This window comes from Enoplosus armatus, chromosome 10, assembly GCF_043641665.1.
Source record: "Enoplosus armatus isolate fEnoArm2 chromosome 10, fEnoArm2.hap1, whole genome shotgun sequence".
Taxonomy (NCBI): domain Eukaryota; kingdom Metazoa; phylum Chordata; class Actinopteri; order Centrarchiformes; family Enoplosidae; genus Enoplosus; species Enoplosus armatus.
The window spans coordinates 23,091,322-23,106,369 of NC_092189.1; the positions used below are offsets into that span (position 1 = coordinate 23,091,322).

General features: G+C 41.2%; 1 protein-coding gene across 1 annotated transcript in view; it reads left to right on the plus strand.

Annotated features, from left to right (window-relative positions):
* The window catches only part of fat2 (FAT atypical cadherin 2), a 91,788-nt gene that overhangs the window by 41,628 nt on the left and 35,112 nt on the right, over positions 1–15,048 (plus strand). The window contains exons 12-16 of the mRNA XM_070913111.1: positions 474–870; positions 3,557–3,756; positions 5,063–5,216; positions 6,269–6,502; positions 9,455–9,844. Coding sequence (XP_070769212.1) covers positions 474–870; positions 3,557–3,756; positions 5,063–5,216; positions 6,269–6,502; positions 9,455–9,844 — 1,375 coding nt within the window. The remainder of the gene's footprint in view (positions 1–473; positions 871–3,556; positions 3,757–5,062; positions 5,217–6,268; positions 6,503–9,454; positions 9,845–15,048) is intronic.

The following is a 15,048-nucleotide window of genomic DNA, read 5'->3' on the forward strand; positions in this document are numbered from 1 at the left end:
CTGGTTTCCCTTGTTAACAACTGCTACAGATGTAGCACAATAAAGAATACCTGTTCATCAGGTGTGGCTACAGGGATAAAGGCTTGACCCTGATGAAGACCACAAGCAGAAACACATTGAAAGTTGTTCTATATACTGTGTTGCTGGAGTTATGACCTCTTCAGACTTTAACCCTTCTCCATGCAGCTTGGAAGTAGTTGTTGCCAGAAATCCCCACTCAGTTTCTACTAAAAGGACAGCAGTGGTCGGAATAACAAGAGTTTTTCACGTTCTCCTGATATTGCATGAATGCAGCATTTGCCTAGTTTTAGCCTAATGCTTTAGTTTAACTTAGACTAAGCTAGGCTTAAAACACCCTGGACCAACAAGCACAGAGATGAAAATGATATAAGAAAGCAAACAAGCCCAAAATGTCAGCACGTTTCTTAAAAATGCTTCAATTTGAAATTGAAATTGAATGTCTCGACCCACAGGTGACCGCCAACGACCCAGACACGGACACCAACGGCCTTGTGACCTACAGCTTGGAGGCTCAGCCTGACGACACCACGGCGGACATCGCTGAGGTATTCTCCATCGATGGAGAGAGCGGCTGGATCACCACTGTACGGAAGACGGACTGTGAGGCAACCAGGGTTTACAGGTTCAGCGTTGTCGCCATCGACCACGGCGGCGACGTCAAACTGTCGTCCAGCGTCCTGGTGGAGGTGACGGTGACGGACGAGAACGACAACCCTCCTAAGTTCTCTGATGACGTGTACCGCGGCTCAGTGGTGGAGAACAGCAGTCCCGGTGAAGTCATCGTCTCCATGACGACCACGGATGCTGACGTATCACTGGAGAACCGCCTTGTAACGTGTTACATCACAGGTGAGTACGTCTCAATGTGTGTTCGCATATTTAAGCCCGTGAATGTGAGTTTGTGTTGCTCCCTTGTGTGTTTGGGCATTTGTGCAAGTCATATAGTTTGTATGCATGTGAGCTCAAAAGTGTGTCACTCATATATTCACTAGAGTGTGTGTGTGTGTGTGTGTGTGTGTGTGTGTGTGTGTGTGTGTGTGTGTGTGTGCGTCAGCCAAGCTACTGTCCCGTTGAAGATTTGCAACATCATGTGATTTGTGGGACATTAATGAGGTGAAGCGAAATCTCTGTTAATCACCCTGAATTGAGTCATGTTATGATGTTATTCAGCCGCAGATTAATCACAAACAGAAGCAGGTTGATATGCCGACAAGACAAGACAAGAATACCAACTGGATGCCCTGCAGCTAACAACAAAAACAAAGCCTCAAATTAATGCAAATCCTCCATTTTCCTCCAAAGCTGGACCGTTCTGAAGGAGCTTGCTGTCACAACATTGTTTTTGGAAAGTGTAACAGAGGAATATTTGCATTGGAATTATTTATAAATGGTAGGGTTTGGCTGATGCTGGCTTGTCAAAAAGAAAGAAAAACACAGCAAGCGTTGATATTAAAGTTGCCACCGGTATGATTTGATGTGAGGATTTTACTTATTTAGGAGTGTCCGTTGACAACGGGGCCGCTTCACACAACAAAATTCATTACTGTGATTTTCAGTAGGTTTTCATCAGCGCCATAGCCAGGATGAAAAAAAACTGCGGTCTGGACCCCCCCCCATTCAACCCACTGTCTTTTACTAGCCACCAAAAAACGTTATAAAATTGTTCACACACTGTAAAATGCAAATTTGAGGATACTGAGTCTAATAAAACCAGAATAAGCTTTAAAGAATTAAGAAAAAAAAGGAATTTAAAGCTTTAAATTCTTTTTTTTGTCCTTTTTTCTTTGACTTTTTGACAAAAAAATGCACCTTTGCATGTATGAAAATATACCAAACTTTGATAATTCATACTTTTTTCTCCTGATGATCTGCTATAACCATGCAGATTTTAAAACGTTTGTTATTTTTATTTTGGTGATCTAAATGAGGTTTCAGAGGCTTTTTTTGCAATGCAAAGAGTTACTTGGAGAATTACAACATAACTGATGTTTTTTATATGATTTTGTAAATCATATCAACATAAATATGTAATGTTTATCAGTTAAATACTGCATGACATCCTCCTCCTCGTCGGTTGCTTTAATAAAGTTCACCTACATGCATTTCGGTTATATCACCTGTCCCTCATAGTGCTGCAGGCTGTTTATGTAGAGCAGCACTCAATAAGTATTTTGTCACTGCCAAAGAAATCCAGCATCTCAGTTCAAGGCTTCAGTCACAAGACCTGTTTGGCAACTTTTGACTGAAGATAAATCAAAAGGTTTCTTTCTTGAGGTTGAAGCGTTGGTTCGGTGAGAAGACTAGACTTCTATAGCGGCTCCGTCTGCGGATGTCACCTGTCAAACAGGTGGTTGACTGTCTGTGATGCAATCTGCTGTAACATACTGATGGCCAGAGTCACTAGCCAGCAGGGGAGTCAGAGAAAAAAACTGTTTTCATGTCAAAGACAAAAGTTTCTGAAAGAAAGAAAACAAAACAGTGAGATGCAAAGTATCCGGGTGAGTCAGCCTAATGTTAAAACATTCACCCACAACACAAAAAAATCAAGATGGCAAACAGAATTGATTGAATTATTCATCAGGAACTCAATTTCAAAGAAGCTGCTGTATTAAATACAAACTTTATGTTACTCAGAAAGTAATAGAGTGTAGAGAGAGACACTATAATGAGAGCAGACAACAAACGTTCAGCACAACCAATAAGACCCTCAGACAAGATGTGCAGCAGCCTGAATGGTGAATAGCATATCAATACTACATGTATTTCCAATATAAGTATTACTTCTGTCACGGCCTCATTCTCTCTTACGTGAACAACATTACAGGAAACAAAAGTAAACCTCATTCACATAAACAGTAAATGGAAGGAAACAATATAAGTCATAAAGGCGGCGCTGAATTCAGATCAGTTCGTCACTGATTATTGATTTCTCATAGATTACTTGATAGTAGTCATTTTTTTCTGCCCTCCATCTTGATGCAGTTACAGCACCGAAAGATGCACATTGTTTAAAGTGACCCTTGATCCGTTCCGTTTGTTATACGACTCAATATGTTCTACATGATATAATGTCACTGTTTGTAAAAGACCATAGTCACGATTTTAGAAATACTGTGTTCAAGTCCCCCATTTTTAGGTTTCATCTCCAAGCATGAAGCTCTAAATACACTTTCTTCATGTCTGGTGGGGGATTTTGGATGGTCTGTATTATACTGAGTGAGAGAATGCCACCATGTGTTAACTTTTAATTTGTAGATTGATCGAAACGAAATCAGCAACTATATAAACAATTAATCACTGAAGTCATTTTTTAAGCAAAAACACAGTTGATGGTTCTAGGTTGTGAAATGTGAAAATTTGCTGCTTTTCCTACTTTCCCAGCCTTTTCCTGATTATATTAAATGGAATATTTGGAGTTTTAGACTGTTTGAGGACATCACCTTGTGTGCCAGGATACTGTGATGTTTCCATGATTCCTACGGCTCACTAAAGAACTATGTCCAACTAGTAACTCCGTTCTGCATCACACCTGCAGATGGGGACCCTTTGGGCCAGTTTGCCATCATCCAAGAGGACGAGGGCGAGTGGGGTCTGATCGTGAAGGAGCCTCTGGACAGAGAGACCAAAGACAGATACGCGCTCAAAGTCACGGCCACCGATGGGAAGTTTGAGGCTCCGGTTACGGTGGACGTCCACGTGCTGGACATCAATGACAACAGTCCACTGTGTGAACAGGTGAGTTATTTCACCCTCTCATTTACAGATCATATTCATCAAAGCATCACGCTTATTTATCCTTCGCGAGAAAGAAACAACAGCTTGTCTCCTTTTAATTGTTCCAATAATGTTTCTCAGTAATTTAAGTCTTCATTTAAAAGTAATAACGCAGCCTGCCTGCCTGGCAGTGCCTCCTAAAACCTTCTCTAATAAAGAATCTCATTAATCTGAGTTTCATTTGAGCGTTTTAGTGAAGAACAGATTAAGGAGACGCTGAGTATTTGTGGTTTACTACTAGCAAATATTGTGGTAATGAAATAATTTGTTATTGGATGTAATCAGAAGAGAATTCCTTCCAAATTATAAACCCCCTCATGTACTCCCATATAGAGCACCTCAGCTACAATAACAGAGCTGAACAACACAGCACATCTGAACTCTCTTCTCCATTCATTTTTTATTCTGCAGCCCCCACACACACAACCAAAACATGTCAGTATCAATTCTGAGACGACCGTCTCTATACTCCAAATCAGAGGTGGTTGTTAATGCAGTAACACACAGACGTGCTGAATCTAAATAACGTTAATTTATTGATTTCTGACAGGAAGTATTATGTCAAAAGATGACAGGAGGATTAAAAAAATAACCCCAGCTGAGGAAATTCGTGCGTACACTGCAGACGAGTGGAAATGTTCAAGTAATATAAACTTTCAGCTCTTTTATAGTTAGTTTCACCAAAACAGCTGTTCACCATTTTAAGACCTGGTTAAGTAATATTATTTGGTTACAACACATATAAATGCCATAAAATTACCATGAATAGTACTAAAAACAAGAAAGTGAGTGTACATGTTTTTTTAGGCAGAAAAACCTGTGAACGTTATTGGGCTATTAGTGTGATTTTGTTTTTTTCTGGGTTTTTTTGTTTTACCTTTCTCAACTTTTTTTCTCTTTTTGACAAACACATGTACCAAAACTTTTGTGTGGATGTAACCAGTAACCCTACGATTAACATCCTACTCCTCCACTCGTGCTACTCCCGCCTGATGATGCCGGCTACCTTGCGGCTCTATAACATCCATCTTATTGTTGAAACATTTTTTGAAAGTGACCCTTGATGATGGCTAAAGATCAATTGCTTCAAATTTAACTCTAATAATGAATTCTGACCAGTTCTAACATGTTAAAATCACCTTTTTTCCCTCTTCATTACTGGAACCCAGTAGCTGTTTCATTTTATTTATACAGCACTCAGTAGCTTGACTGAGAAAAGTGCTATGCAAATGGAGGCCTGATTATTGTTATTATCCTCCCGTTCCAGTTGGTGTACACGGAGGCGGTGATGGAAAACTCGCCCTCCAGCTTGTTTGTGCTGAAGGTTTCGGCTTCAGATCCCGACGTGGGAGCTAATGGGCAGATCTCCTACACCCTCCATGGTCCCGACGCAGACAAGTTCCATCTCGACCACAGGACAGGTATGACGGTGTCTGTTTGGGGTCAAAACACGAGTGCTGCCTCTAAGTGAGCTGCGCTGAGTGTTTGAGTTGGCGATACTGTCGGCACTCTGCAGCTGCTCAGAGAGGCTCTGTGCTGAAAAGAGCCAAACACATTTCTATTGTCATTTCTTTCTTTTTTTTTTTCCATTTTTCAGGGGCCACCTCACTGACATCCATCACACTTTCTTTCTGTCATAACATCTTTTTCACATGTCTTCTGTGCCGCCCGATTGCCTGTAAGATATCTGTTTTTAGCCATGCTAACAGAGTGTTTGTAGACAGTCAGAGAATCAGTTGGTGAGTCCAACACTTTGGTACAGATTGAAATATTGAAAAGGATGAATCCTGTAGTTAAGTGATCCGACTTTTCATTTATAGCCACCAAAATCTCCACCTGTCCAACACTTCATGATTGGAAACATGTGATACCAAAGGCTAGAAGGCCTCAGGTGTACTTTCAGAGTAATGCTACCGTAGCAAGGCAGCATGCTAAATGTAATAAACAACAGCAGTTTACACTTACATGTAAGTGTTAAAGCGTCATCGCACTAGGAAGTGGCACAGCCAAGTTTAACTTTGGGTCCTCCTGTTGGTGATGTAGTGACTATTCACAAGGCTAGCTGGCAAACGACTGTAGCTTGTGAGCTAACTGCTAACACACTAGCCAGCATTGTTTGGGTGCTAACCAGGCAGTAAATTCTACTCTACTCTTGCCAGTAATCATCTGTAGTGTGTTCACAACTTGTCCTTTTTGTTGACCCGCAGAATTTAAAATGATGTAATCTTAGTGGCTTTCCCCTCATTCCTAACATGCTAAACCTGACATCCTAAATGTTGGCATGTAGAATGCTAACAAGCTAATATGCTACACATTGGTAAAGATAAGAAGCATTAGCACATTAGAGGGATAGAAAAGTGTGAAATGTAGCTTTTTTCCTCATTGCCAATATGACGTAATAAAAACCCCCATTAAATTTGGAAATATTGTGTTTTTTGTGACATGGAAAAATGTTGTATCCATCGTTCCTCAGGTGAGCTGTTCACTCTGGCTGTGTTGGACCGGGAGAAGGAGGTCGGGTACAACCTGGTGGCGAAGGCGACGGACGGCGGGGGGCAGTCGTGTCAGGCGGACATCCTGCTGATGATCCAGGACATGAACGACAACCCGCCTCGCTTCTCCTCCAGCCACTACGAGGTCACCGTGTTTGACAACACCACTGTCCGAACTCCCATCGCTGTCATATACGCCAAGGATCCAGACACTGGTAGGCTGAGTTTTTTTTATGTTATTATGGCTGCTGCAAACAAGTTACAACACAATAAGACCATCGAGCGCTTAATATTGTTTCTGTCAGGTCAGAACATGTTGTGACAACCCCTCAGTCCAAGTCTCAGCGATCCTTGACTATTAAAGGCTAATGCACAGGCTTGCCTTTGTGTGTGTACAGTCTGTATGTGTGTGTGAATGTGGTGTTACTAATTCTAAACATAATAAAAGACTAAGCCATTCCCAACAGAGTTTTGCTCTCTGAAACGCCCACCTGATGCCTCTCCTCTGTGTCACTCCAGCTGTGTTGGTAATTATTTGCTGCACAGGGATTTTAACCCTTAACCCCGGCAGCATTAGCATCTTGCTGGCTTTTAGCTTATAGCCACTAGAGGAGTAGCTCTAGAGATGGCAGTTGTAATCACTTTGTTGATCCTCTGACTTCTCATCTAGCGCCATCATCAGGTCAAACATTTTATTCAGACGCCTGCAATCAGATCACCATCAGCACTTTGTGTCCACTGCTAATTAGCAAATGTTAGCATGCTAACACGGTGAGCTAAGATATTATACCATTATACCTGCTAAATACCTGCAAAAAATAAGCATGTTGGTATTGTCATTGTTAGCATGTTAGCATGCCTCACATAGCTGCTAGCGTGGCTGTCAACGAACTCACAAACGCTCCTAGTTTAGTTCTGCTGTAGTGAAACTAGTTTCTTCCTTGTTTCCTTTGTTTTTCTTCTGTCTCTCTCCTGTGATTTATATAACCCTCTTGTTTTTTTAATCTCACTCACACAAATTTGTCATTGTCTGTGTGTTTTAGCAGAATTTGATCACACTCTTCTTTTTAATCTCTTCAGTGTTTTAGCACCGAACAAATATCGAGCGAATCTGCGCCAATCTCTTCTGGTTGAAGCTTTCTCACACAGTTTAGTGTTTGAATGTTTTATTCATTTTGCTGCCTTTGATGGTTTGTTGGTTTTTAAGTGTTGAAACAGTAAAGTCAGATAAATGTAAAGTAAAACAGACGTCTGAAACCAGTTGTAGAGCTCAGTCGGTGTAGGAGTGTGCGTTTTTTTTGATGTTTCTTACATATAAACACAAAGATACTCTTTCACGGGCACGGGCACACACACACACACACACACACACACACACACACACACACACACACACACACACACACACACAGATCTGGGGAGGGAAACAGGAGCAGACAGAACAGGTCGGCCACTCCTTCAGATGTGCAGCAGCTTGTCCTCTTTCTCCACACTGGCAACTTTCTCACAGACAAGAAATGACTAATGAACTGTTTTTTAATTTTATTTTCCAACGAAATGAGAAAGAACTGTAGAGAAAACACATTAAAGAAACAGACAGAAGACTCAAAAACACTAACTTTATTGATCACAGAAGGTAAAGACAGAACTCAAGATTCTGAGTAGGTGATGTTATCTACCGTCTTTTGATCGTTTGAGTTTGAAATGGAGAAATATATTGATTGATGTGTAATATGATTTATATCATTGTCATCCTTCCCGGATTCATTCAGAATGAAGCTGCTCTTATTTTTTTAGAATTAGATTTTTGTTTTTGGCGTTTTTCTTTCTAATGGACGTTTCACAGAGAGGAAAGAGAGAAAATAACAGACGTGCAACAGTTAAACTGGTCCTCTAAAATGCAGGATTTTAACTGTAGCGCCATCTTTAGGCCAATTAGTTTCCCTCCTGGGCCTGTCAAACCACCTGTTTGTTGATGCTTTGTTTGAGTTTGACCTTTTATCATGGCACTCCCATTAGTCTGCGTGATTATCAAAAAGCAGCAGTTCCCAAATATTTCCGCTTGTGACCTCTGAAAAGAAAACAGTCACAGGTTACATGTTTCTGTGAGCTGCAGGACTGTGTAGAATATTTTTAATGAACAGGAACGTTTGACCTGTGTGGTGTCTTATCATGTCTTTCCTCCCTAATAACAACAACAACAAGACAAATACTTTTCAGATTGTTTCATCTGAATAGATATTAGAGGGCTGAAGGGGTACAACTATATTTATCTTGTGACCTCCAGGTTTTAAACTACACTCATAAATTGAACATCATTGGTCTTGTGTTACCAGTTGTGTGTTAATTGGCCTCATGTCTGTGGGGCCAACAGATGGAGATGATTTTCTGTCCAACACACAAGACATCCATTCATCTACTGGACAGATTGCCAGTTGTTCATGGTTCCAAGCAGATGATTCTTCTTGAGCCTTCTTGTCCTCAAGAAATATCGACATCTAACATGCAGATTTCCATGAACACAAAGGAATGAACCCCTTTGATTTTAAGGACCCTTCTTCTCGCCCCCCCTTAAGACAAACCTTTTATGAGAATAGCTAACTAGTCGGTTTTGAGAATATAAGGAACATTTCAGCCTCTAGGAGCCACTTGCAGGGTTTTACAACTTTTAGGCTTTAATTAGTGTACAACATGTGGATCATGAAAGTCAGGGTACACCAGAGCATAGTGCCAAAAAGCTTTTGTCAAAATAATGTCAGTGTCGTATACGTACACCCCAATAGTGCTTGTGTTGGACGCAGTGTGTGTAGAAACAGCTTCAGCTACTGAATATGATGATAATCGCCGCTTCAGTGTGTGTTTATCACCATTTTTTGGCATATGTATAAAGGTTTTAACAGTTTTTCATCTTTTGATGGCGCCGTTGAATGTTTTATGTGGTTGTTGTGTTTTGTCATCATGTGTTCACCTTTAATCATAAACACACCTTGTGGAAATCCAGGTGTGGTTTTGATAACAGTAGCTATTTCAATCCAGGTGTCACGCAGCAGCATTGTCTGCCAATATACAACTCACGTCACATGACTGAAAACAAACTCAATGGCATATCAGAAGTGTTTCAATAATAATACTCTAATAATAATACTAATCATACTCGTCTGCTCCAGGTATAAACTCTGAGGTCAGGTACTCCCTCCTGGCGGGCGACAGCGGCTACTTCTCTCTGGATGAGTTTTCGGGGATCCTGCGTCTGGAGCGACCCCTGACCGCCGACACCCCACCCACCTTTGAGCTGAAGGTGAAGGCCACCGATCGCGGCCTACCTCGTCACCTATACTCCGTCGCCACAGTGACAGTGGATGTGGTCTCCCTGGACGACTACCAGCCCGTCTTCCTGAGCTCGGAGTACACCGCTCAGCTCCCAGAATCCTTGGCAGTCGGGTCGGCGGTGCTGAGCGTCTCCGCCCTGACTAGAGATGGTGGAGGTCCGGATCCCATTGCCTACCGCATCGTGTCCGGCAACGAGGACGGACGGTTCCTGCTGGACTCGAGGACAGGTCAGAAGCGTTTCTTTCTCACACTGTGGTGAAGGTGAAGCATTGAATAAAAAAATGTCATGATAGCAGGTTATTCTGAACCTAAACAAACGAGACCAAGTTTCTTTAAAAGGGGCACTGGGATGATTTTACACCTAAAGGTCAGTTTATTCATCATTGGGGATACTACTCACTCACCCTGTGGAAACAGTTGCATGACGTCTTCTGTGGTTCTGGAGGACTGAACTGTCCTCTTTATGTGTAAAGGGTGTGCACAGAAAGTCTCAGAAAGACACTGGAGTCAGAAAATAGTGTCCAGGCTCAATGTTTTAATGAATAAGGACTAAAGAATCGATGCCTTCTGAGGGCTCAAACGAGAGGATTGCAGTGGATTATCTTTCCTCCGTGTCAGAGTCTGCTGCTCTGCCATGCTGTCCGCAATTAGCTCGTCGCTAACTGTGTCTACCTGCTGTTTGGTGCTGGACAGGAAGCGTAAAGTGGGTTTATCAGAGCTTGTTTTCTGAAAACAGCTGCTGCTGGAGAAAACGCGATGAAAATCAAAACCCTGTGGTCCATAAAATCAAAACAGTGACGCATAGTCATGTGACCTATCATTAAAATAGAAATATCTATTAATGCAGCTTTAATTGTGTTCCTTAGACCATTTTTACCAGAAACATGTTCAACTCTCTCTCAGTTCTTCCACTCAATCATTGAAAGAAACTTTAAAAACATTTATATAAGACAGAAACGGAACATTTCAAAATAGAAATTCAAATTTGAAACATTGCTGGACAATCTCAAAGCTCTGGCTGTTTGCTCTTGAAGAGAAGCGCTGTCTCACATATTGATGGTACTACTTTGTGCGTATTGATATGCAACATCCTTCCTGAAGGCCAGTTTTAATTAGCCCCGGCATTTAATGATTTTTTAACCTATAATTAGAGGACTGAAGGAATAGATGTTCTCTTTCCAAACTCTAAAACATCTTCCTGTCTGTTTCCCTGTTTAAAAGAATTCATGCTCTTTATTGTAATTCAGTGTGATTTCTGTCTTATTCAAAATGAATCCATCCTCCAAATAATAGTTTTATTATTGTTGCTGTAAGTCGGAGTTGGAGAGTTAAGCTTCTCACCTGAAGTTTAGGATCCTGACTTTTCGGAAGCTCCATCCCCTGCTGGATTTAGAAACTTGCAGAGTTTGGGAGTGAGCTGCAGTCAGCCCTTTGGACAGTGTGGGGCAGACTGCCAATAAATCATTAAAGGGCAGCGGGTTAGAAGAACCGCACTCATTGATCACTGTCCACTGCATTAGCTTTCATTATTTGGGGAGAGCAGAGAGTTTAAATGTTTGAAAAGCCGAGATGTGGCGATCAGAATCTCAGCCTGCATCCTGCAACATAAGAAAAACTAAGCTGTATAAACAGGCACCGGTGAGAATACAGACTTGGCAAGGCTGTTAAGATTAACGGTACATGTAATCAATCAATGGTCTGCTTGGAAACCAAACCAAACTAAAAGTAATCGCTGCAGACTGTTTAGAGGGTTGAGTTAGAGGGATGTTGTATTAAAAGTGAGACTTTCATTTGCTTTGGAAAGCTGCATTGATCCTTTTTAAATGTGTTGTCAAGTGAGGAAGGCTGTAACTTTACAATCTGGGACATCTCCTGCTGATCCATCCTCTCTCTGTATAGCTTCTACTAATCAATAAACCCCCCCCACCCCCCGATCAGCCTTACACTCGTCACACACAGTCTTTGTTTACTCTCGCAGTGTGTTGTTACATAACTGAGGCGTTCAGGGGTTAAAACCTGCGTTCTCTGAGTTTGTTTCTCATTTACTCTTTCAGTTTCAACCCAGTTTACTTCACTGGGAGTGTGCAGGTGCACGCACGCCTTCACACCGGTCCAGCCGGAGCTGCTGAGTCAGCATTTGTGTTAAGACATGCAGGCGATGGTAAAGAAAATTCATACAGAACCCAGTTTAAGCACATACTGCCTTTTAGAAAGTGATTCATGGCTCTTCCAGCAAGGATCAGTCTCTTTGATCACTGTGGACAAAATGACTGTTCTGAAAACCTGTGATGCAGTTTGCAGATTGATATGCCAACATTTCTAACTGTAATTTTAAAACGTTAAAGCAAAAAGATTCTGTTTTATTTTGGAAGGTAAATGTGATTGGTTTGTGCACATTTCAGTGGGAAGGTTTGCTTAAAGGAACAGTTCAACACTTTCGGGAAATATGCTTATTCGAGAGTCAGATGAGAATCGATCTTCTCAGCGTGTTGAACTTTTGCTTTCAGCAAGTTGCATCTTATTCAGGGACTTTTTAGCCCTGACTTTAGGACATGTTTACTCTCCAGTCATGCACGGCTCCCAACACCCTTCACACATGAATAAAAAGGTAACTGTAAGCTTTTAAGATGCAGATGGTTTAGTTTAGGTTGGAAAATGTTTGCTGAGATGTAAATTGGTGGAGGTAATTTGCTCCCGCGTGGATTAATTTATGTATTTGTTGGTATGTTGAGGCTGCTGCTCGCTGCACCTGCTGAGCATATGAACACAGCAAAGATCACTTTCCTCCTCTGGGGGTCTGTTGAAAGTCATTCTGGGAAATGTAGGAGATTATTAATACAAGCAAAAGTAAAGTTGAGAGGACGTGGATTCATCAAGTTAAATAAAACTCTTCAGTGAACAGTACAAAGCAAAGTTCTTCTTGTTTTTGTGAGTCAATTATTAATAGTTTTCCTGTGTCGTCCACTCGATGACAAAAAGAGAACGACTCTGGCTTTGTGAGACCACTGTTGATAATTTATGAGTTTTGTTTTTTGGTGTCCACAGAATGATTCAAAATGATTAAATAAATTATGGATGCTCTGCCTCATCAGTGAGCCTGTCCAAGGAAGCCGTGAAGGACGTAGTTGTAAACAGTAAATCTCACACTGGCCCTGGATCAGAAGGTGTTTGTTTCAAACACTTGACATGCCGCAGTTAGTCATATCTTACTGCAGGTGCCAGATGGACGGGGATTTACCCAACGTGACGGCGTAATGTGTCGGTGAATCACAGGGAAGTGTTTGACAGTCCATAAATCTCTGTGGTTGAAGATGAAGTGTCTACAAACAGGATAAACTCTAAGAGACCGCTCTGACACACCAGAACCGCAAGGATGGCACAGTCACAAACAGAGCGACACGTTTTAAATGTAGTCATAAAGCTGCAAAAAGAAAAGTGTCACTGTGCACGGACTACAGATAGAGACTGGACAGACACTACTTTGATATTCCTTACTTAGTGTCAGTGTGTTGGATGGGATTTCTACTCATGAGTCTTAAGTTATATACGTCTTCACACACGTTTGTTGGTGTGTCATACATTTTGGGACTCTTGCTGACATGGGCAGCTGGCTATGTGAATGCAGAAGGTGTAATCTGTGTTTTAGGCCACGTTTAGACAGACCACACCTCTGCGTCAACAAATGCAGCCTCTTTATTACAACATGGACACAGAAGGCGGCAGCAAAATAAAGCAGCCAATGAAATACATGCACATTCCTGGTAGATTGTTTTGTAACATGAAGGCTGTGTCTCTACTGTTTACCTGAGATCACATGAAGAAAGATCCAATAGTTGGAGTTGGACTTATAAACCTCTGTGCAGTGTTTTGAGTCTGATAAGTCTTTAAACTCATGGATTACTTCATCGTCTCAGCGGCACTTTAAACAACACAGTTTTTGGTTTTCTTTATTGTGCGGTGTACGTCTTTACGAGGGTTTATTCAGGTTTTACACCTTAAAAAGAGCAAGGACATTTTTGGTCAGTCCTCATGTCTTCAGAAGGCTGCTTGAATATCAAGACTTGGTTTTAAGATGAGGCTGGGATTAGGCATGCTGCTCTGAGTAGACAGACCCCAGTGTAGTATATTCAGCATGTGACTTCATATGTACTGGAGGGGTAAGGGAATAAACTCTGTCAATGAGGGTCCTCACAAAGCACACATGTACAAGTGTGTGTGTGTGTTTGTTTAGAGCAGTATGGCCCAATTATAATCCAAGAAAAGCTTTCTTTCTCATGTCTCATTAAATCTTCTGTTTGAATGTCTGAAACCTGCGTGTGTGTGTGTGTGTGTACACAATAAGACATGTGGGAAGCAGAGTCATTTAGTTTGACAATGACAAATGACCTTCATCCAGTTTCGTCCTTCTGAGAAGTCGCATCACGCTGTGCAGAATGAGCTCAGACTGCTTTTAGCAAAACACAGTTCTGAACCCTTATTGACAGAAACCTGGCAGCGGGGAGCGCGAGCTGCTGTGCATCAACCATACTTCTGTTTATATCAAAGACACAACGTGCAGGATTTTAACAACAATAAGTCACTGCCACAGTAAATCTCACACATTCACATAATTACCTGCACGAACTGGTTTCTGCACTGCGATTACATTGTGAGAATGTGGAGGAAAATCTGATGGATTGTGGGAATGATTTACACAAAAAGGGTTTGTTTTATAGAACAAAAGGAGCTTTTTGAGTTTGCAGCAACAGCAGGTTGGTGGAAGAGTTAAAGGCTGGTGGAAAATCAGTGCCAAGACTTTTATTCAAGTCTGCCAAACATGCAAAGACTTGTTTGTCTGTTTGTTTAGGCCTATTAAAATGGAAATTAAGTTCATTTATGCCAGAAGTTCCATGCTTCATGTCAGCAGCTTCAGTGGGAATTATGAAGGTTAAAGATAAAAAATGATGTGGTTGTACCCAGCTGACAACAACTGAATCATTAACATAACATTAACAATTAAAACAGGAAGATTATTAGAAATGATCAGAAAGACTAGAGGTTAGAAGCAGGCTGAATACTTTAAAACACTGAAATGAATAAACTAAAAGACGTTTTTAGACCTTGAGTTTCAAAAACAAAAACTATGACATTAAACATCCTGGTTGCCAGCGTAAGAATACGTTAAGAAAAGGAAATAAACTTATAATATGATATAATAATGCTGGCTGAAGTTTCACTGTAATTATTATTGAATCATTAAATCAACAGAAAGCAGCTCCACTGATTTCAACACATGAACTCAGCGAGTTGCGTAACCGAGTCGGGTTGCAGTCAGATGAGACGCATGAAATAACTGATGCAACAATATCAGTAAAAATCCATTAGTGCCATGAAGCGGTCCTCCTTGTTCCTCCTTGCACATACAGCCAGAGATAATAACAGGACTGCAAGT